This window comes from Coenobita brevimanus, chromosome 17, assembly GCF_032717465.1.
Source record: "Coenobita brevimanus isolate Jiangsu-jjx chromosome 17, ASM3271746v2, whole genome shotgun sequence".
Lineage (NCBI taxonomy): Eukaryota > Metazoa > Arthropoda > Malacostraca > Decapoda > Coenobitidae > Coenobita > Coenobita brevimanus.
The window spans coordinates 4,549,170-4,571,196 of NC_136970.1; the positions used below are offsets into that span (position 1 = coordinate 4,549,170).

The 22,027-nt window shown below is 45.9% G+C and overlaps 1 protein-coding gene across 1 annotated transcript; it reads left to right on the forward strand.

The window, feature by feature from the left end:
• The first annotated feature begins 992 nt into the window (after positions 1-992).
• LOC145391190 (thiopurine S-methyltransferase-like) lies at positions 993-21,738 on the forward strand. The gene is made up of 7 exons (XM_080265871.1): positions 993-1,021; positions 11,582-11,772; positions 15,776-15,897; positions 17,889-18,015; positions 20,550-20,677; positions 21,172-21,302; positions 21,578-21,738. The coding sequence occupies exons 2-7, from the start codon at positions 11,590-11,592 to the stop codon at positions 21,679-21,681; spliced, it is 795 nt and encodes a 264-aa protein (XP_080121997.1). The 5' UTR covers positions 993-1,021; positions 11,582-11,589; the 3' UTR covers positions 21,682-21,738.
• Positions 21,739-22,027: the final 289 nt, after the last annotated feature.

Here is a 22,027-nt window from a genome sequence, read left to right on the forward strand (position 1 = left end):
GCCCTACCTGTATGGCTAACATCTTTGGACGTTACGTTGACTACCTGTGCTTTGATTGATTCATGGAGTAATAGGGCAAACCATACGAACTGTTGGCCTTGGAGCAGACTATATATAGTCAAAGGCGAATTACAGGGATGATTTGTGCATGGATTTCTTAGTGCATTAAACTGCACGGAGCGTCGTTAAGTATTACAAAGAAATATAAACAGTTCTAATCTTGGCATATCAGTAAAGTATTTCGTTTATTATACTTCAGCAAAGGATATTTTAACTTTCACCGAATCTCTAAATATTTTAACTGGGTAAATAGTATCTACTGTATCTGTCAACAGCCAGCCGCCATAATCCCGTAAGAGGTGGCCATTTGAATTCGAATTAGTTGTTTTACGGGGGGAAGGGGACACAAAACCTCCACCAACCCACTTATTGAGAAATAGGGAATACGTATATGGTTATATGATTACCACCCAGCGTTGTAAATGGTTTCATGGCTTGCAGGAAATCATTTGGCTTCTCACGCAGTGTAAAGCACCTGAAAAAGAAAAAGTAAAAAAAAAAAAAAAAATGAGAGGAAACATGGGAGAAATGGGAAGGGAGGAGGGCAAACAAGGGTGATAGAGGCAGTGAAAATAGGCAGTACTACACTGGGGACCATAACCCACTCACTCAGTGCAACAGGTAAATACGCAGTGCAACACAGTTCTGATCCGTCATGTGTTGCTTTTCTTTCTTCATCGGCATTCAGCAGGGTTGTGATAGTAATGTCAACTTTACATATAATTTAAGAAAGCAGAGTTACAAGCGATAAGATGGAATGTGAGGGGTCTTAATGTACGGCAACTTTCACAAAAGGCAGGATATTATGAAAGCATTCCGTGCAAGGTTGCCAGGTTTGTCATTATAAGGACGGAATTTCCGTCATCGTTCCCAGTCAGCTTCAATTCAGTGCGCAACCGACAGTCGCCGCGGGAGGGGGCTACGTCATAACTCGGTAATTCCTGCGCTGAACCTTGTATATGTGAGTATTATATGCTAAAGAATATGTGTTAAGTTACGAGTGGTTTGATGACACGCAGGTAGCCTTTTTTATTTGATTTGCCTCGTTAAAACTCATCTAACAGCGGTATATTGTCACTTTTCATTCATATTTTTCTCATTGACAGTGTGGAAGTTGTGAAAGGACAGTGCATTTTGAAGAAACTTACATTCATATATAGGAATGCGGGATTTATTGATTATTGAATATTTTGTCAGTCATGCTTAGTTTCTTTTTAATGCCATTTTCTCTCAGACCAGTGAATGGTAAACTACTTTATATGTACTTTAGCATTGACCTCTCTCTCTCTCTCTCTCTCTCTCTCTTTCCAATTCTTTTTGATCTGTGTTATGCTGGGTGTTTTTAGGTCGACTTCTCGTCCTAAGAACACCAGCGACTGAGCGGGGTCCTCTTTCCGGACCGGAAGAAAGCACCCAAAAAGGAACAGGACAAAAAAAACAGGCAGTATACCTTAACACATCTATTGCCTTAATTTCTACACCGTTACAATATAACACAGATTGGTATTGGATATACAGGAGACAGGGACACAGAGTTAGCCTTTAACACCAAGATTCACAGTTACACTTGAGACACAGTATTATACATGTACACTTATGTTATTAGTTATAATATTGCGATACCCTTATTTCGTCTTTAGGTAGAATTCCTATTATATATATTTAGTCCGATGCACTGGGAATGAACAAGGCCAAGAGTCAGTGGGGTGAATACTACTATAACTAGACAGGGTGCGGATCGTGACACTTGATGTAGTCACTTAGTCGCGACGGCACTTATACACAAGCTTTTGATTCTTCCGCGCACCCTAGTCTCGGTTCACAATTACTGTAAGTTCTCTTATTTGGGACTCAGGCTATTTTTTATTCTACCGGGTATCGGGCTTTAATAGGTTAGTGGTAACTTTCACTTGTATTATGCTGGCCCTCACTTTGTCACTGTTCACTGTTATTTTCCCGTCTTGATTGTTCGCGGTACAAGGGGCGTCACTATTTACCCGTGTGTCCTGGGTACAAATCACTCTGGTATACGGGCGTGCGGGGAAGGCCCTAGGGGGAGCCTTCCTGTAGAGGGCAATACACTGCCCACAGGGAGTCACTGCCCGGGTCCTGGTCGTCGATGGAGTAAAGGGAGGCCCTCGTACTGGAGCCTTGTTGGTGGGGTGCAGGGAGGCCCTCCGGTCTGGGGGCCTCGACCTGAGAGGTGGCCCTCGGGACTGGGGCCAAACAGCTGTAGGAGGCGGGCCTGTCGCCTCTGGCTCTGTGGGGAGAGTGAGCCTGGGTTGCCCTCACCTGGAGGTTGCTGGTCGGGCCTGGGGGTCCCAGAACTGCGGTCGCCTGTAGGGGGAGGCGCCGACAGAGGTGAGCTGTGGCACCGTCTCCGTCGGGTGTCCGGCAGGAACAGGGATCTCCCAGGGGTAGGAGGTAGGGCCTGGATCGGGCCTTGCCACCACTCTGGCAACACCTCCGGGGCAACACTCCTGGATGGTGACAAAGGGCGTCCCATGCAGCCGAGAGGGAAGGGGTCAGCCGCGCAAGGGACTTCCTGCATCGGGAGTGCTCTCAGAGCCACGAATGAAGGGCGTACATTGGCCTCTCCTTCCCCGTCACGTACAGTGGCCGTGAACTCGGTTCCGTGACTCCTAGGGCACACAGCTGAAGGGCGTACAGTGGCCGCTCCTTCCCCCGCATGTACGATGGCCGTGCTGGCGGTGCTGCTCCCTCAGAAGGAAAAGGCAGGAGAAGGGTACACGGAGTCCATGCCCTCTCCAGTACGTACTGAGGTCGTAGGCTTGGGTCTGCTTACCGTGGTATGTACTGCGGCCATAGCCGTGAGCTTACCCGCCCTATGAGAAGCAACTGAAGGGCGTACAGTGGCCCCTCCTTCCCCGTCACGTACAGTGGCCATTGACGCGGTGTTGCTCCCGTAGGAGGGAAAAGCAGGAGAGAGGTGCACAGAGGCCGCGCCCTCTCCAGTACATACTAAGGCCGTAGCTGAGGGCCTGTCTACCCTGGTACGTACTTTGGCCGTAGCCGGTAGCTTGTCTTCCCTTAGAGAAGCAACTGAAGGGTGTACAGTGGCCGCTCCTTCCCCATCACGTACAGTGGCCGTCGATGCAGTGTTGCTCTTGTAGGAGAGAAAAGCAGGAGAGGGGTGCACAGAGGCCGTGCCCTCTCCAGTACACACTGAGGCCATAGCCGAGGTCTGCTTACCCTGGTGTGTACTTCGGCCGTAGCCGTGAACGTGCCTGCCCTTTGGGAAGCAACTGAAGGGCGTACAGTGGCCGCTCCTTCCCCGTCACGTACAGTGGCCGTCGACACGGTGTTACCTGGGACTGAATCTTGTTCAGTCCCACCCCGATTCTGGTGACGGCTGTCCTGCTCGCAAGGTCGTTGCCTCTTTCTGCCTGGGGTAGTTGCGGGGAAAAGGGACTCAGGACAGTAGTGTCCCGGTGACCCTCTTGTACTGGGTCACTAGCCCCACTGTTGTGTCCTCCTGGGGTGGTGGTGTGGTAGCGGCTCGGTGGGGGGTGGTGGGGTGGGCGGTCCGGCGGCGGCGGGTATTTTAATCTGACTGAATTTCTTGTAAAGTATCTATCTATCAAGGAGCGCGGTAGCTCGGTGGTAGGGTGTCGGGCTCGTAATCGTGAGGTTGCGAGTTCGCGCCCCACCCAGTGGCTGCCGTGCTGGGAGGGGTAGCGCTTTCCTGTAACCCTAGCAGGGCTATGTGATCTGATGAGGTCTAACTCGGGGATTTAGAAAAAAAAAAAGTATATCTATCTGTGTCTATCGGTCAGTCAGTCTACCCACCTATTGAATATTTGTAAGCCCGTAGAGAAGTTAACTGAAGCGATTGCATGAATCGTTTGTAGCCAGAAACAAGAAACAGGCTTGACCAGCAAACCAAACCTACGTCTTCATACCCACTGAGCTCTATAGTATAGAGAGGCTTTCATGGGTAGCACTGCATAGGTTGTGTAACCGCTGCCAGGGTCTCAGGGCGGCGCTGATATTTATGCACTACGCCCACGCCTTTTGAAATCAGCCGATGAATTCGGAAAATATAGTGCCATGGCCCACTGCTTAGCCTATGTAAGCAACAGCGAAACAGAAACAGCAAGATAAGAACAGTTGTAGAGTAGAGTAGAAGGGGTGGGCAGCCCTGCCTAGGGAAGTACTACCGCCAAGGTAACGGGAGACTCAGGGAATAGCCTGGATTCCATTTTCTGTCCTAGGCCTTGGTAGCTGGTTACACATCTTTCTGCCTCAAACATCAAAGGGCATCGGGCTGCCCTCTTTACACAACACGCACACATCCACATTATATCACATTGCCTTAAACCAGCTATCCTCTCTCCATAAAACACCAATCTTGTCATTACATATCATACACATTTCACAACACATCCCTGTTCTCCCCTCCTTAAAAAGAACCATGGCTGCTGCTATACTGGGAATTAGTGCGGTGGTTTCTCGGGTGACCACCACTGGCATTTGCACAGCGCCCTCCCGGTCGTCATCAAGCGACTGTGCCACCTCCAGTGTTGCGGCGCACTAAATCTGCTCGTCAGTGCAGTAAAATTTTCTTTTGCAATATTAGGGGACTTCACTCCAACATCAACTCTGTTCAAAATTTCCTCCAGTTTGAATCCCCTGATCTGCTATTTCTGACAGAGACACAAGTAAGCTCCACCTCTGATTTAGCTAGATTTAATTTCCTGGTTATATCTTGATTCAAAATTTCAGACCCAAAGGAGGTGTATGTTGCCTTGCTAAATCAGAAATTGCCCTGGAGGAGATTACTAAATTTAATTGTCCTTATTTCGACTATTCCATATACAAATTAAATTCTTTTGGTAAAATTAAGTATTTCTGTTGTGTTTATCGTTCCCCTAATGCCCCTCCAGAGCCGAGTTTATTTGACTCGGTCTTCACAACTAAGTGTCCTCAACATTAATACTGCATCAGAAATTACTATTATGGGTGATTTTAATGACCATAATGTTGAATGGCTCACTTATTCAGCCAGAACTGATGACTCTGGTCTTGAATGTGAGCTATTTGCAGACTCATTTAATCTCACCCAGTTAGTCAGTCAACCCACCCGTGTACCAGACAACCCCGATCAAAATTCCCACTTATTGGACTTGTTTCTAACAACCAATTCAGATAATGTCGAAGTGAAGTCCCTCCTCGGATCATTGTCTGATTCAAGCTACCAGTTTAACACCAACCACACCCTCCTGCTCTGTACTTATCATGGTGACTAAATGGCACTATGACAGGGCAGAATGGGAGGGACTCCATAATTTTTTCATGATGTTCCTTGGACCTCCTATTTCTCCCAAGATGCAAATTCCACATTGGGCCACATACAGGATTTCATTAAAGTCGGCATGAAAACATTCCCCATCATAGTTACAGAAAAAGATGTAATTCTCCTAAATGGTTTGATCACAATTGTGCTAGAGTAACAGAACAAACAATAGCCTATAACACTTATACAGGGACCAAAACCAACGAAGCCTTTAACTATTATAGAAATATCAGAAACCATGCCAAAACTATTATCAATCTTTCTAAATCAAACTTTCTACATAGACAGGCTATAACAAACTACTAAACAACCCAAATGATAACAAGATATTTTGGTCAACCCTTAATTCATTCAAAACTAACTTCACTAACACCTCTTCCATTCCACCTTTATAGTCCCCCAATGGAAATTTGGTAAGTGACCCACGTGGAAAAGCCAAACTTCTTGTTGACATTTTTTCAACATACTCAACCCCAAATACAGAAAATCACAGTATTCCTGTACCTGATTTTGATTCCTCTCAGATACCTCCTTTCATGATTCACACCAGATACATACAAGCTGTAATACAGAATCTCTCGGCAGACAAAGCTAGTGGTCCAGATGAAATTCAATAGTACTTAAAAATTGCTCCTCAGTGTTGGTTCCTGTATTGGCAAAATTTTTCCGCTTATGCATCCGTACCTCAACTTTTCCAGCCTCTTGGAAAGAAACAATTATCCATCCTGTGTCCTAAAAAGGTGGCAACTTCTGATCCATCAAACTGTAGACCAATTGCAATAACTTCCATTCTCGGTTAAGTTTTTGAGACACTAATTAACATAGTCATGCATCTAGAAATCAATAAATTAAATCAATGATCGGCAGTATGGATTTAGACAAGAACGTTCAACTGTAGACATTCTTTGCCTTCTTACCCATCAGATTAACAAAACAATCGACCAACATGGTGAAACACACACAACAGCACTTGATATATCAAATGCATTTGACGGAGTATGCCACCGGGCCTTATTGTCTAAGATGTCACACTATGTCCTTGCATCACCGGTTCCTCTAATGTCTTCTTACCGTCATAATAGAAAAATACGGGTCATGGTAGATGGAATTTATTCTCAGTTTAATTCATTCCATAAATGCTAGCGTACCCCAGAGATCAGTTTTGGCGCCATCCCTCTTTCTCATTCATATAAATGACCTCCTATCTGTCACCCACAACCCAATACACTCTTATGCTGATGACTCGACCCTTCATAGTTCTTTCACATTTAGTACCTCCTTTACACAATTTGATATTATAAATTCCCAAATAAACAGCAATTTCTCTGAACCAAGACCATTCTTAAATTAATCAATGGGGACAAACAAATCTGGTCTCAATTAATGCTCAGAAAACTAAATACTTTAATTTCTCCAACAGAAAGAATCCTTCAGACTCTCACATAATTTTAAATGATGTCAGTATTCCCATATCCACTACAATTGATATCCTAGGTGTTACTCTAAACCCCAACCTAAGCTGGACAGCTTATGTTAAATCCCTTGCTAAAAATGCCTCCAAAAGATTGGGACTTATATACAGAGTTCGTGAGTTCTTCACTGACGAGCAGATGACCACAGTATACAAAAGTCAGATGCGTTCTCAGATCGAATACTGTTCACCACTGTGGAGTGGATGTGGAGCGGTTGCATTGAGGCAGTTGGACAAAATTCAAAATAAAGCCATTAGATTAATCAATAATCCCGCCATTACGCAGGACCTTCCTCCATTATCAGTAAGTAGAGCTGTTGCTTCTTTAGCATTATTTTATCGATATTTTTACCGTAAGTGCTTTGACGAACAGGCTTCAGTTGTGCCTCCCTTTCACATTTTCTCCCGAAATACTCGGGCAGCAGGGAGCGCCCGTGAACTCACACTCTCTGCCCCGCAATGCAGAACCTCTGCTTATCAAAATTCATCCCGAGAACTACTACTCTCTGAAATTCACTTCCTGGGAGTTGTTTCCCACAAACACTTGATCCAGTTCATTCAAATCCAGTTGCTATAAATATTTTATGAATGCAGGATGCCTTTAGGCACATGGACTTATTTTTTTCCTTTGTTTTTCCTTCTTCCATTCATTACTAAAAAAAAAAAAAAAAAAAAAAAAATCGTTTACTGCATAACCATGGTGGAGGCGACGAGTGCAGGTGTTCCAATGTGGCGGCCAAAGTTACACGCTCGCTGCGGAGATAACCTCTCCATATTATAGAGCTCAGTGTTTATATCTCTGTTTACCGTTGCAGCTTTGTTTTCACGACCAAAATCCCTACCCCGATTCAGCTTAGTTTATGGCCACATGTAGTCAGATTGAAGGAATTATTTGGCTAGTAACCAAGGAGACTCATCCCCAAGTCTATTTAAAAGTGACATAGTTCCCAGAGATGAAAATAACCCCATACCAGCTTTTCGGTGGTGAGGGAGCCTTCATGTGGTGGCATTGATATAACCTGGCGGCTTCACTGCTGGTTATACAAACGTCCCTCAACTACTTCCCTATCCCCCGAAAGCAGGATGGTGGACTGCAGAGGAGTAAGTTTAAGCCTGAGTCCGCCGGGTTTACGTTGCCCTACTCCTGCAGTCCACCGGGTTTATGTTGCCCTACTCCTGCAGTCCGCCGGGTTTATGTTGCCCTACTCCTGCAGTCCACTGGGTTTATGTTGCCCTACTCCTGCAGTCCACTGGGTTTATGTTGCCCTAATGCAGTCCACTGGGTTTATGTTGCCCTACTCCTGCAGTCCACTGGGTTTATGTTGCCCTACTCCTGCAGTCCACTGGGTTTATGTTGCCCTACTCCTGCAGTCCACCGGGTTTATGTTGCCCTAATGCAGTCCACTGGGTTTACATTGCCCTAATGCAGTCCACCAGGTTTACATTGCCCTACTCCTGCAGTCCACCGGGTTTATGTTGCCCTAATGCAGTCCACCAGGTTTACATTGCCCTACTCCTGCAGTCCACCGGGTTTACGTTGCCCTAATGCAGTCCACCGGGTTTACATTGCCCTGCTGCAGTCCACCGGGTTTACGTTGCCCTACTCCTGCAGTCCACCGGGTTTACGTTGCCCTAATGCAGTCCACCGGGTTTACATTGCCCTGCTGCAGTCCACCGGGTTTACATTGCCCTACTCCTGCAGTCCACCGGGTTTACGTTGCCCTACTCCTGCAGTCCACCGGGTTTACGTTGCCCTAATGCAGTCCACCGGGTTTACATTGCCCTACTCCTGCAGTCCACCGGGTTTATGTTGCCCTAATGCAGTCCACCGGGTTTATGTTGCCCTACTCCTGCAGTCCACCGGGTTTACGTTGCCCTAATGCAGTCCACCGGGTTTATGTTGCCCTAATGCTGTCCACCACCTTCCTCAGGGTTAAGGAGGGATAAAAGGGACAGTAGTAAAACTGGGCAATGATACCGCCCAGTCATATCACTGCCACCACGTGAAGGCTCCCTAACACAAATCATGCTGTGAAATATAGGAATCACTGGACTATAGTCTGTTTATTTCCACTTGACCAAACTGCACCTCTCCTATGAATTTAATACTGTGTAGTGCTTGTAGAAAATTCGATGAACCTTAGTTACAATGTAGAAATGAGTCTCCTTGGTTACTAGTTAAATTTACTCTCCAGTCTGACTACATTTCAAGATCAACCGAGCTGAATGAGGTTATGGACCATTGGCAATTTAGCACAGCTCAGAATTCAAGATGGTGGATGCCAGTTTTAGGCCAGGTTAAAGTGAACATAGTATAGTATAATCTGGTATTAATCTCATTACATCTCAGCATTCAGTATAGCGATATGGCAATTTTAAGTCAGGTTAGTGAAGAAAGTATGAGATTTCTACACTATAACAAGCAAATCCATAATACTGTAATAATATCCGGTAATAATAATAATAATAATGATGATGGAAATACCAGCCGTGGCAAACCAGGTTGCCACCACACCCCCAGCAGGAAACTTTGGAGGGGTAGACAGAGTGCGTGGCATGTCCAGTCTATACCGACATAAGTGCACCCAGGCTGCGCGCCCCTATTCCCTGGAAGGCACTCGACGAGACCACCCCAGTCTGAGTGCACTACCTCTTGGGCAAGCTAGCCCTCGCCAGGATTGAGTGGAGCTGACCCTACAGCTCCAGGCAGCACTCCAGCAACGGCCTAAAGCCGCGCAATAAAGAGAGGGCCCATAGCCGCTCTGCAAATAAGGAGATGGCCCATAGCCACTCCAACCAAAGGGCCACGGCCTGTAGCCAGGCCCCAGTGACAGCCAAAAGCTGCACACAAAAAAAGGCCATGGCCTATAACCGGGCTGCCAACAAGGAGATGGCTCTTAGCTGCTCTGCCAGCTGCTGCCCACGCCCCCTGCAGAACCAGCGATGGCCCATGGCCACGCTGGGGAGAGACAGGTACCCCCCCTCTCATTCTGCAGGTGCCTCGGAGGGCATGACACAGGCAACGGCCCATAGCCATGCCCATAGGCAGGAGACGGCCCATAGCTGCTCCTCGCCTGCACGTTGCCCTCCATACAGGGCTTTGGTGACGGCCCACTTCCGCGCCGACAGGCAAGTGACGGCCCATAGCCACGCTTCGTCTGTGTTCCTGTCAGGGAGTGATGGCCCAAAGCCGCATTGACAGCAGAGGGACGGCCCATGGCTGCCCTCCATCTGTTGCCCAAGGGAACCTAGCGACAGCCCATAGCTACACCAGGGAGGGAAACCAAAGACCCTCACCCCCTGTGACTCCACGACGCGAGGGTGACCTGCGGTCAGCCCTGCCTACCAGCAGGAGTGCAAGCCTCCCCTCTGTTCTCCCAGACTGAGGCAACCTCCAGGAGGAGGACTTCTGCCCCAAGGACTGGTGGAGAGGCCAGGTGTTATCCCCGGGACTCTTCTCCAACCAGTCGGCCCCTGAGGAGGACCTCCACCTGACAGATTCTGGCTGGGAGTGACGCTGTATCCCCAACCTGACGGCGCCGCCACGAGGAGACTGCAGTCTATGGGCCTCTGAGAGTGTCCCGGGACCCCAGGGCGAGACCTCATCCCTCCCCGACGAAGGCGAAGCCCTTCCTCCACCAGGTGCCAGAGGGAGTGCTTCCAAGACCTATTTGTCCCAAGGGCCAGAACCCAGTCCCCAGCCCTGACAGTGAGGGACCCTTCACCATGCCCAGCCCAAATCCTCAACGAGAGATGACGCCCCTGAGAGTGGTCCCGTGGCCGCGGGACGAAGAGACTCCTGACGAGACTTCTTCTACCCCAGGCAGACGACTGTGAGTCCCGAGGCCTCCCCCTTCCCCCTCGCCCGATCAGGGACATTCTCCAATAGTGACAGTGATATATGGCTCTTACAGACTGACAACGAGAGGCCAATACTGTGATTTAAGTGAAAAGTGTGAATCAGTGAAATAAGGAAAACACCAGAAACCGTGCATAACTATTTTGTACAAGACGAGAGGCGAACAGTAAGTCTTACTACTGTACTGTAACTCAGTGTCAGTGTCCAGCTATCCTGTGTAAGTCCAGAAACAGAAAACAGTGACACAACTCTCATTACTGTCGTAAAAACCAGAACCAGAGTCAGTGCCAGAACAAATTCCCCCAGAATTCATAAAACCTGTTTTGCCTCCTTTGTGGAAAAGAGCCTCTTGTGCAGAGACTGTAAAAGTTGCGTATTGCCAAGACCCGAATTAAGACTCCTGTCTATCTAGTATCCTGCGTGGTACTCCAAACTCACCTACCAGCCTATGTTTTAATTTTGATCAGTATATTGTGTACGAGTCTTCCTGTTCCACAGTAGAGAATTTGTCAATACACGTGTAAGGTTGTTGCCCTGTGTTTTTATGGCCTGTTCCTCTCTTATTGTGTCTAAGCTCCGGTCTAGAAAGGGAACCCACCTACACTCTAGGCGTTCTAGGAACGGGAAGCCGCCCCTTAAACACCTAGCATAATAATAAAAATAATAATAATAATAATAATAATAATAATAATAATAATTGATGTTTCATGACAGTGATGAAAATATCCATCTATATTGCCAGACGCCTCAATCCTGGAAGGGGTGACCACAAACAAATCCCCTCCATGTTGCCCTGTCCTCCGCCATTTCATTGATAATAATAATAATAATAATAATAATAATAATTTACAATTCAAACATCCCGCCATTTCAGCGTTGACAATGGCTACCCACAACCACGACCACCACCACCAGCACGGCCACGGTGGCGACGAGGACGACGTACTCCAGTGCGACCACAGCAGGGGTGCGGCGCACAGGCACGACCATGGGTTGTGGGACGACGACCTGATGAAGAAGAAGGAGTGGGACCTGGACGACTGGAACAAGATTTATAGCAGGATGGTACGACTAGGTAGACGCTGAGGGTAGATTGGTGGTCGTTATGATGGGGTAGTTTGTTAGACGACCCATGAAGACCCTCATTTACACAGGAAGTGGGATGTGTACGACTGGATTGAGATGTATGGCAGGATGGTACGACTACATTGATATTGAGAGTAGATTGGTGGTCGTGATGGTAGAGTTTGTGATCTATTACGACTATAGACGACCCTCCTCTAGATGCAGGATTAGGACGACTGGGGTAAGATGTAAGGCAAGGCAGTACGACCAGGGTAATGATGGTTATAAGTTACGAGTCGTTATTGGGTGGTTTAGTGTGGGATAAATTGGGAGTTGGCAGGAGTTTGGGATTTGAGGGACATTTTTATTTACTGTATTCTGTTTTATTTGTATGTATTTCCTTGTGGTTTATTTGTGTTAATTTATTTGCCTTTATTTGTTTATTTTTTATTTGCATCTTTGTGTATTTTCTTCATCATCAGCAGCAGCAGTATCAGCTATCATCATCATCATCATCAATTTCATCATCAACTTCATCATCAGCAGCTTCATCAACAACTTCATCATCATCAGCTTCCTCCTCATCATCATCAACGTCATCATCATCATTTAGACCTCATTCCCACCTTTATTTGCTTATTTATTTATTTGTTTATTTATGGGCACAAACTCAACCCCAAGTTCTGCCTGCCTGCGATAACTGTCTACACCGCACTACATGTGCATAACATATCACACCTATTCACTGTCTTTAGTAATGGCTGCTGCAATCTTACTATCAAATGAGGTGGTACCTCGGATTGCCACCACCGGCAGGGTAGGGCTGGCGGCACAGGGTCCTCCCGGTCGCCATCAAGCGACTGTGCCGGCAGCGACTGTTGCTATCTCTGGGAATGCTCATCAGCGAAGAAGTGACAGTGCAGCCTTATTCTTTACCAACATCCGCGGCCTTACCACAAATTTAAACTCAGTTCATTTTTTCCTTCAGTCCATATCCCCTTTGGCCCTTTTCCTCACAGAACCACAAATCTCACCCTCTACCGATATATCTCCATTTTGTTTTCCCTGTTACCATCTCCTTACAAACTTCCGTAACAAGGGCGGCACCTGTTGTTATACCAAATCCCAATATGCAGTTGACACTATTTTAAACTTCACTTCATCCAGTTTTGATTACTTATTATATAAATTAAATTGTCAAAACATTACCAAATATATCTGTGTAGTTTATCGTTCCCCCAATGCTTCTTCGGAACCCAGTGTATTTGATTCCATATCCACTCAGTTGAGTAACCTTGACCTTGCCCTTGGCACCGAAATTACCATTTTGGGTGATTTTAACATACACAATGTTGAATGGTTATTGCATTCTTCCCGGACTGACGACGCTGGTCTAGAATGCGAGCTGTTTTCGGAATCGTTTAATCTCACCCAGTTGGTAAAGCAACCAACCAGAATACCTGATAATCCTGACCATAATGCCCATTTCTTGGATTTATTCTTGACAAATAATCCAGATCAATACAGGATAGGTACTGTCACCACTTGGATCCTCTGACCACAATCTCATCAAAGCCTCATTAGTTAACCCTCCACACCTCCCCGTTCTAAACCTGTCAGGGTGACCCGATTGCACTTTGATAGGGCAGACTGGGATGGATTTAGAAATTATTTTGCTGATGTTCCATGGCAGTCTTTCTTCTCTAGTGATCCCAATTCTACCCAGTCCCACATTTGCGACTTAATACTAGCTGGTATGGATTTATTCATACCAAGTCAACAGTTCACTAAAAGATCAAACTCTCCAAAATGGTTTGGTGGCAACTGTGCCAGAGCAGCCCAAAAGTCATTAGCATATAACTCTTACTTAAAATCAAGAACATCTGAATCACTCTCCCAATTTAAAATTGCTAGAGATCATGCAAAAGCTGAATTAAATATATCTAAATCAAACTTTCTTCAAAAGCAAGCATCAAAACTGCTTAACAACCCTAATGACAATAGAATATTCTTGTCAGCTCTTAAGTCTTTCCATAATAACTTTAACAAGTGATCTTCCATTCCCCCACTAAAATCTTCAGATGGCAACATTACAGATGACCCACGTGGGAAAGCGGATATCTTTGCCAGTAGCTTTGCCAGAAACTCTACCATAGATGATACCAGCCAGAATGTTCCAGTACTGGAACTTGATTCTCCCGAAATTGCCCTACTTAAAATACAGACAAGATACGTAAAATCCATCCTAGACAATTTACCTACCAACAAAGCTCCGGGCCCAGATGGAATTCCGCCAATTGTTTTGAAAAAGTGTTCCCCTGAACTTGCCTATCCTAGCTAAATTATTCAGACTATGCATACGTACTTCTTTATTCCCAAATTCATGGAAAGAAGCCAATATCCACCCAGTTCCGAAGAAAGGAAGTTCGTCTGACCCCTCCAATTACAGACCAATATCTGTCACATCTTCTCTTGGTAAGGTATTTGAAACTTTAATTAATAAGCACATTGTTAAACATCTTGAATCCAACAACTTAATTAGTGATAAACAATATGGTTTTCGCCATGAAAGATCCACCATTGACATACTCAATCTCTTAACTCATACCATCCATCAATTAATTGATCTTTTTGGAGAAACTCATGCAGTAGCTCTTGATATCTCTAAAGCTTTCGACAGAGTATGGCACTGTTCCCTACTGTCCAAACTCTCTTGCTATGGACTAACGTCTTTTGTTCCTTTGATTTCTTCATATCTTAGTGACAGGAAAATAAGAGTAAAAGTAGATGATGTATATTCCAATTTCCACTCAATTAACGCCGGCGTGCCGTAGGGATCAGTTCTGGCACCGACCCTGTTTCTGGTTCATATTAATGATCTCTTATCTGTCACCCACAATCCCATTCACTCATATGCAGATGACTCAACACTACATAGTTCATTCACACTCGGACATCCATTTACAAAGTCTAATATCTCTACCTCTCAACTCAGTACAGCCATCTCCATAAATCAAGATCTATCTACAATCAGTGAATGGGGACAAAATAACCTTGTCTCTTTTAATGCTAGTAAAACTAAATATATACAGTTTACTAATAGACAGATATTGCCAGATTCGTACATTACCTTCAGTGCTATTAATATTCCCATCTCCAGAAGTATTGAAATTCTTGGCGTCTCACTTAACAGTGCCCTCAGCTGGACCTCTCATGTCAGATCACTTGCTAAAACCGCCTCAAAGAAACTTGGATTATTGTACAGAGTCCGTAACTTCTTCGCCGATGAGCAGTTAGCTATAATTTATAAGAGTCATGTGCGCTTTCAGCTTGAATATTGCTCACCCTTGTGGAATGGTTGGGGAGAGGTTGCATTAAAACAACTAGACAAAATTCAGAACGAAGCTGTTAGAATCATTAACAACCCTGTCATTACATATAAACTACCTCCCCTGCAAGTAAGAAGGAATGTTGCCTCCCTTGCATTATTTTACAGATATTTTTTTGGCAAATGCTCAGATGAAGTTGCGTCCATGGTGCCACCTCTCCATGCCTTCCCTCGTGCTACATGGGCATCTGGTAGCGCTCATGACTGGAATGTCACTTAGCCATATTGCAGAACTTCTGCCTATCAGAATTCTTTCATTCCCCGAACTGCATCTCTCTGGAACTCGCTTCCCCAGAGATGTTTCCCTCCAAATTTCAACTCACAACTGTTCAAGTCAAACTGTTACAGATATTTTATGAACAGAGGACACCAGTAATCTGGTGTATGGATAATTTTTTTTTTTATCATTTGTTTTTCCTTCCTCCGTTCTGTTATTTATAAAAAAAAAAAAAATGCCAGACCACTACAACCGTTAAGCGATATGCACAACTCTACTTAACTCTCCCTACTGGATATTTTAGGAGTGGTGTCCCTCTTCTCACTCCAACTGCTCAAAGTCGTGCACAGCTCTACTTTATCGACATGGTGCTCTAGTTTGGCGCTTTGTATCCCCAGGCAGAGAAAGTAACAAAGGGACGTCCATCGAGGGAGCTTGTGAAGTACGTGGGTCGTCTGCTGCCCTCTGAACCAGCCCGGGTGTTCGTTCCCTTATGTGGCAAGAGCGCGGACCTTAAATGGTGAGTGTGGCATGAACGTAACCTTATATAGTTCTTTCCTTTTAACTTGGCTCAAATTTTCCTGTTGTAGCTTGGGTCCATATTCTCGTTGGGCATGGAGTTTCCCTGATACTTCTTCCTTAGCTATTTATTTTTGAATGTGGGTGGTTACTATCCTTATGTGCGTTATTTTTGCAGAGTGTGGCGGTATTGGAAAAATTTGTATAACACAGAATGGGACAGTAAAGTGTGATAAACAAACTAAATAGCGGAGGAAAAGGTGTTAGGAGCTTCTTTAAAAGACGAGAATACTTGCCTTGGACTTTAACCCTATAATCCTTTCACCTTAACATGGCCCAGATTTTCGTCCTTTTGCAGCTAATATCGCGTAGCTCTGGCAGAAAAAGGCAATAATACGGCTATGTATCCATTCCATAGCACAACCTCGTGACCAGCACCACCATAGCACTTTTACTATAACTTGGCTCAGATTTTCGTCGTTTTTAGCTTATTTCACGTAGCTCCTGACCTGGCTTAGATGGTGAGTTTACCTTACGTTTACCCTTCTTGCAGTACTCCATTCACCTTAACCTGGTCTCAGATTGCCATTTCTCCTTGAATGCTTAGTTATAGTCCGGGATTAACACTAGAAAAAAAAAGTTGTAGAGCCATATTTTCTTCTGCTACTGAACTGCGTAAAAGTAGGTACAGAAGGATTAAATTACAGTATGGGCTAAGTTAAGGTGAAGAGACTTTAGTAATTTTCCATGGATGAAAGATAAAAATCGTCGCGTTATACAGCCTGTCTTGATTTGGAACTGTGTTAGTGTATTGCGGTAGTGTGTTTAAAGCGTAGACATTTTTCTCCTGAGGTCTTAATAGTTTCGAAAGTCACATTAAGAAACAGATGATTGTACAGTATGTGGGTGAGTCAAGGGAAGAAAAAAGGTCCAGATGTTTTTATTTTATTATTGTTATTATTATTATTATTATTATTATTATTTTAAGTCTCTGGTCTTCTGCTTTACCCCTTTGGCTCACCCACACTCTTACCCATCCTGTCTCATATATATATTCCCTGCCTCACCCACACAAATACTCTGTCCCTCAGCCTGCCTCACCCACACGAGTACCCTGTCTATTACCCCGCCTCACCCACACGAATACCCTGTCTCATCCACACAAATACCCTGTCCCATACTCTGCCTCATCCTGCCTGCTCCCTGCCTCACCCACACAAATACCCTGTCCTTTACCGTGCCTCACCCACACGAATTCTCTGCCTCTTACCCTGCCTGCTCCCTGCGTCACCCACACAAATGCCCTGCCTCACCCTACCTGCTCCCTGCCTCATGCACACGAATACTGTATCCCTTACCCTGCCTCGCCCACACAAATACCCTGTCTCACCTTGCCTGCTACCTGCCTCACCCACACAAATACCCTGCCTCACCCTGCCTACTCCCTCCCCACCCACACAAATACCCTGCCTCACCCTGCCTGCTCCCTCCTCACTCACACAAATACCCTGTCCCTTACCCTGCCCCACCTACACAAATACCCTGTACCTTACCCTGCCCCACCCACACAAATACCCTGTCCCTTACCCTGCCCCACCCACACAAATACCCTGTCCCTTACCCTGCCCCACCCACACAAATACCCTGTCCCTTACCCTGCCTCACCCACACAAATACCCTGTCCCTTACCCTGCCTCACCCACACAAATACCCTGTCCCTTACCCTGCCCCACCCACACAAATACCCTGTCCCTTACCCTGCCCCACCTACACAAATACCCTGTTCCTTACCCTGCCTCACTCACACGAATTTCCTGCCCCTTACCCTACCTGCTCCCTGCCTCAGCCACAGAATACCCTGCCTCACCCTGCCTGATCCCTCTCTCACCCACAAAATACCCTACCTAGCCCATTACTAATCTATTCCTCAGTCACACCCATACCTTACCTCAGCTTGCCTAACCCCTGCCTCACCCTGCCACCCTTCCACAGGCTGTACGATCGAGGCAACACAGTGGTGGGTCTGGAGGGAGCGGTGAAGGCGGTGGAGCTGTTCTTCCACCTGCACCCGGACCTCAAGCATTCCACACAGGACCTACCTTTTGGAAAACTTTACAAGGCAGGTGGAATTGGGCTGTTAGGAAGGATGCTGGAATGAGTCGAGTGTCACATAGGGTTGTCCATATATAGCGCTCCTTTTCCACTCTACTGGGGGATTCCTCGTGTCTTATGGGGACTGCCTAGGGTTATTATTGTACTCCCCGCGTTATCTCTCCTTCTCCCGCTGCCACACTCACGCCCACACCAGCAGACTGAGTCGTTCCCGCAACACAAAAGATACAACCTGGTGTTTTTGGTGGAGTGCTACTTCCGGATCACCCTTGTATTTTGTCAGGGGATCAGTTCTTTTACCTCTCCACAGACCTCCACCTCCCCACACCACCTCCCCACACCTCCAGCTCTCCATACCAGCTCTCCACATCAACTCTCCACACCACCACCTGTCCACACCACCACCTCTCCACACCACCACCTCTCCATATCACTACCTCTCCACACCTCCACCTCTCCACACCTCCACCTCTCCACACTTCCACCTCGCTACACCTCCACCTCTCCACACCACCACCTCTCCACACCACCTCGCCACACCTCCACCTCTCCACACCACCACCTCTCCACACCACCTGTCCACACCACCACCTCTCCATATCACCACCTCTCCACACCTCCACCTCTCCACACCCCCACCTCTCCACACTACCACCTCTCCACATAACCCTTTGGCAAATTACAAGGCGGGTGGACATATACTCTTTTCACCTTAACTTGACCCAGATTTTCGTCTTTTTGCAGCTTATTTAACTTAGCCATTTGGCGGAAGAAAACGGTGCAGTGGGTGTACATCCTTTCCATACCACTTCTTCGTGACTAGCATCATATTCCGGTTTTAATCTCATATTGCTGTTAAGTATTCAAGATGGAGGAATGGCAATTTTAGGCCAAGTTGGAGTGAAAGTGGTGTAGGTTTTTAGGAGAGGGGAAAACGGTGGTGTGTTTTAATTTTTTTTTTAATTGACATTTTTGACATTAAAATCCCCCCCCCTCTCTCTCTCTCTCTCTCTCTCTCTCTCATTATCTTTTTTTTTTATTTCCCTTATTTCTATTCCTTGTGTGTTGTTATAGTGATTACCAGTATTGAGATTATATGAATAACACAAAAAGGAATGTTCATCATCATCATCATCATCATCATCATCATCTAATCCTATGCCGCCCCATGAGGAGCGTAGGAGCCCGGGGCTTAGCAAGTTGATCTTGACATTTAAGATTAGAGTGACCAGCCTCACTCATCCCTGAGTCCCATTACGTTAGCAGTAAACCCCAACCATCCCTTGGATATAAACTTGCACAAGCTCAATCCGATTGGAGCGCCTTAATTACCCACTAAACCAGGCGCCATAGTTTGGTTGAATGGTTACCACCCAGCGTAGTAAATGTTTTGTTGGTATACAGGAAACCATTTGGCGTTCCACTCAGTGTAGAGTCACCCACAGGCAGAAGGAAGAGAAAAGAATGAACTAAAAATGACAGAAGAGGGAGTGTAGAGTCACCTGTTGGCTTCAGGAAGAGGAAAGAATGAAGGAAAGAAAGACAAGAGGACGGAAGGAAGGAAGGGGGGAAAGAGCAGTCACCCGAGAGCAGCACCACATCGAGTGAGTGGATGGTGAGCGCCCGCACCTACCACCAAAAAAGAAATGTTAAGGTGTAGAATACAGAATAAATCGCTTGTGAAGAAGTGCTACCAAGCCTTCTGTGCCCCCTAAAAGACAAACTAGGTTAGGTTAATGTTTGTTCACATTCAAAAATCTGAAATATAGATGGAATAGATTGGGTTGGGATAAAGTAAAGAAAGTTGAGATAATTTTATTTTTTAAACACTAACTTGGACCAGATTTTCGTCCTTTTCCAGCTTATTTTACGTAGCCCCTTGGCAGGATTGGGACAGCACTATGACTCTGCCTTCATTCCATAACACTCCTTCGTGAGTAGTGTTACTCTATACCATAACAGCATTCCTGATGGAAAGAGTGCACTTTCAGCCAAAAATTAAGCCTAAAATACAGATTATAGTAATTATAATGGAAGTTGTTAAATAATACTGGTCTATGGCTGAGCAGACCCATCAACTGCAAGAAAGCAACTGTTCCTACAGGGTCGTCCCGTGCAGTGAACCAATATTACCTTCTGACAGGCAGCACCTCGCCACAGAGAGGCTGGGAAGAATATGAAGGCTTGGTTCCTGGATGGACGCCCAATTTGCATCTCCATTTAGTTACAGATGCACCATAGTAGGCTTCACATCACCCCGTTATTTGTTTATATGGTTACCACTCAGCACTGTACATGGTTTCCTGGGTCACAAGAAATCATTAGGCTTGTCACTCAGGGCAGAGCCACGTGAAGTGGAAGGAATGATAATAAAAATTGACAGGAAGGACGGGAGGAAAAGGAAGTGAGAATGGCAGACACCAAAAGAATGAAAAATGTGATGGAAGAAGGATGCAGAACTACATCCCATGAGTGGATGATGCTTGGACCACTAACCACCTTGTGGAAATTGTTGTTGACTCGTGTGTGGTGCATTTCCAGAGCGAGGACGGTCGGCTGCAGGTGTATGTGTGTGACGTGACGCAGGTGCCGGCCGGAGCACTGGGCACCTTTGACGCTGTGGTGGACTGGGGAGCCTACACTGCCATCGCGTCACCTGACAGGCCAAGGTGACATGGGGGATTTTGTTGTAGTGGTAGTTGTTGGAATGGTGGTAGTAGTTGTACTAGTGGTGGAGGTGGTGATGATGGTGGTGGTGGTAGTGGTGGTAGCAGTAGTAGTAGTAGTAGTAGTAGTGGTGGTGGTGGTGGTGTGGTAGCAGTAGCAGCAACAGCAGCAGTAGTAGTGGCAGTAGTATAAGTAGTAGTAGTGGTGGTGGTGGTGATAGCGGTGGTGGTGATAGCGGTGGTGGTAACGATAGTAGTGGTTACGGTAGTAGTGGCAGTAGTAGTAGCGGTAGTTGTAGTAGTAGTAGTAATAGTAAGACAGTAGTAATAGTAACAGTTCTCTATCTTTAATGGAAAAGAAGGCAAGACTTCCATATGAGTATATGAAATCTGATAAATCTTGACATGATGTACCCTACAAGATAGATAAATAAATAAATAAATAAATAAGTAAATCAGTCAATAAATCAAACTCTATCTTAATGCCCCCTCTCCAGGTACGCCGAGATAGTGACGGGGGCGCTGAAGGAGTGTGGTCGGTACTTCCTGGAGGTGTGTCACGATGGGCCTCCTCGTGTTGGGCGTATCCCTCATTCCATACCCTTCAGGACTGTTAAACTGGAACTGGGTGAGGCGGCACACACACACACACACACACACACACTCTCTCTCTCTCTCTCTCTCTCACACACACACACACACACACACACACACACACACACACACACACACACACACACACACACACACACACACACGGAAGCTGGTTGAGAATTACATAGAGCATACAGATGTTATGGTGCTTATTAAGTGGTACCTCCTTATGTCTCTAAGAAGAGTTTTAAGCATAGAGAGAGAGAGAAAGAGAGAGAGAGGAAATTAATCACCCTCTTCCTCCCACAGGTAAAGGTCGCAAGATGGAGGTACTCGACACACAGGACATCAGTGCAGCATGGAGTGTGGATTCGTTATTCGACTCGCACATCCTCTTCTCTCCCCTCCACTAACCACACCACGCATCATTTACCGCCTTTGTCTGTGCGTAGGGTCAGTAGGAGCCGGGATGTTGCAGAGGTGTTTTGTTTAGTTCCTTCTCTCTCTCTCTATCTCTCTCAATACCCACGGGCATAGCATCCCATGGTATCCAACTTGATGTACTTTTTTTTACTCTAACTTTGTCTAAATATAGTCTTTGTACTCTAACTTGGTCTAGAAATACTTTTTACTCTAACCGGATTAAAATCGCCATCACTCCATCATGAAGGCTGAGCTGTAACAGGGGATTAGTACTGTAATATGGTGCTAGTCATGAAGAAGTGCTGTAGAAAAGATGTAGAGCCGTAATACTGCCTT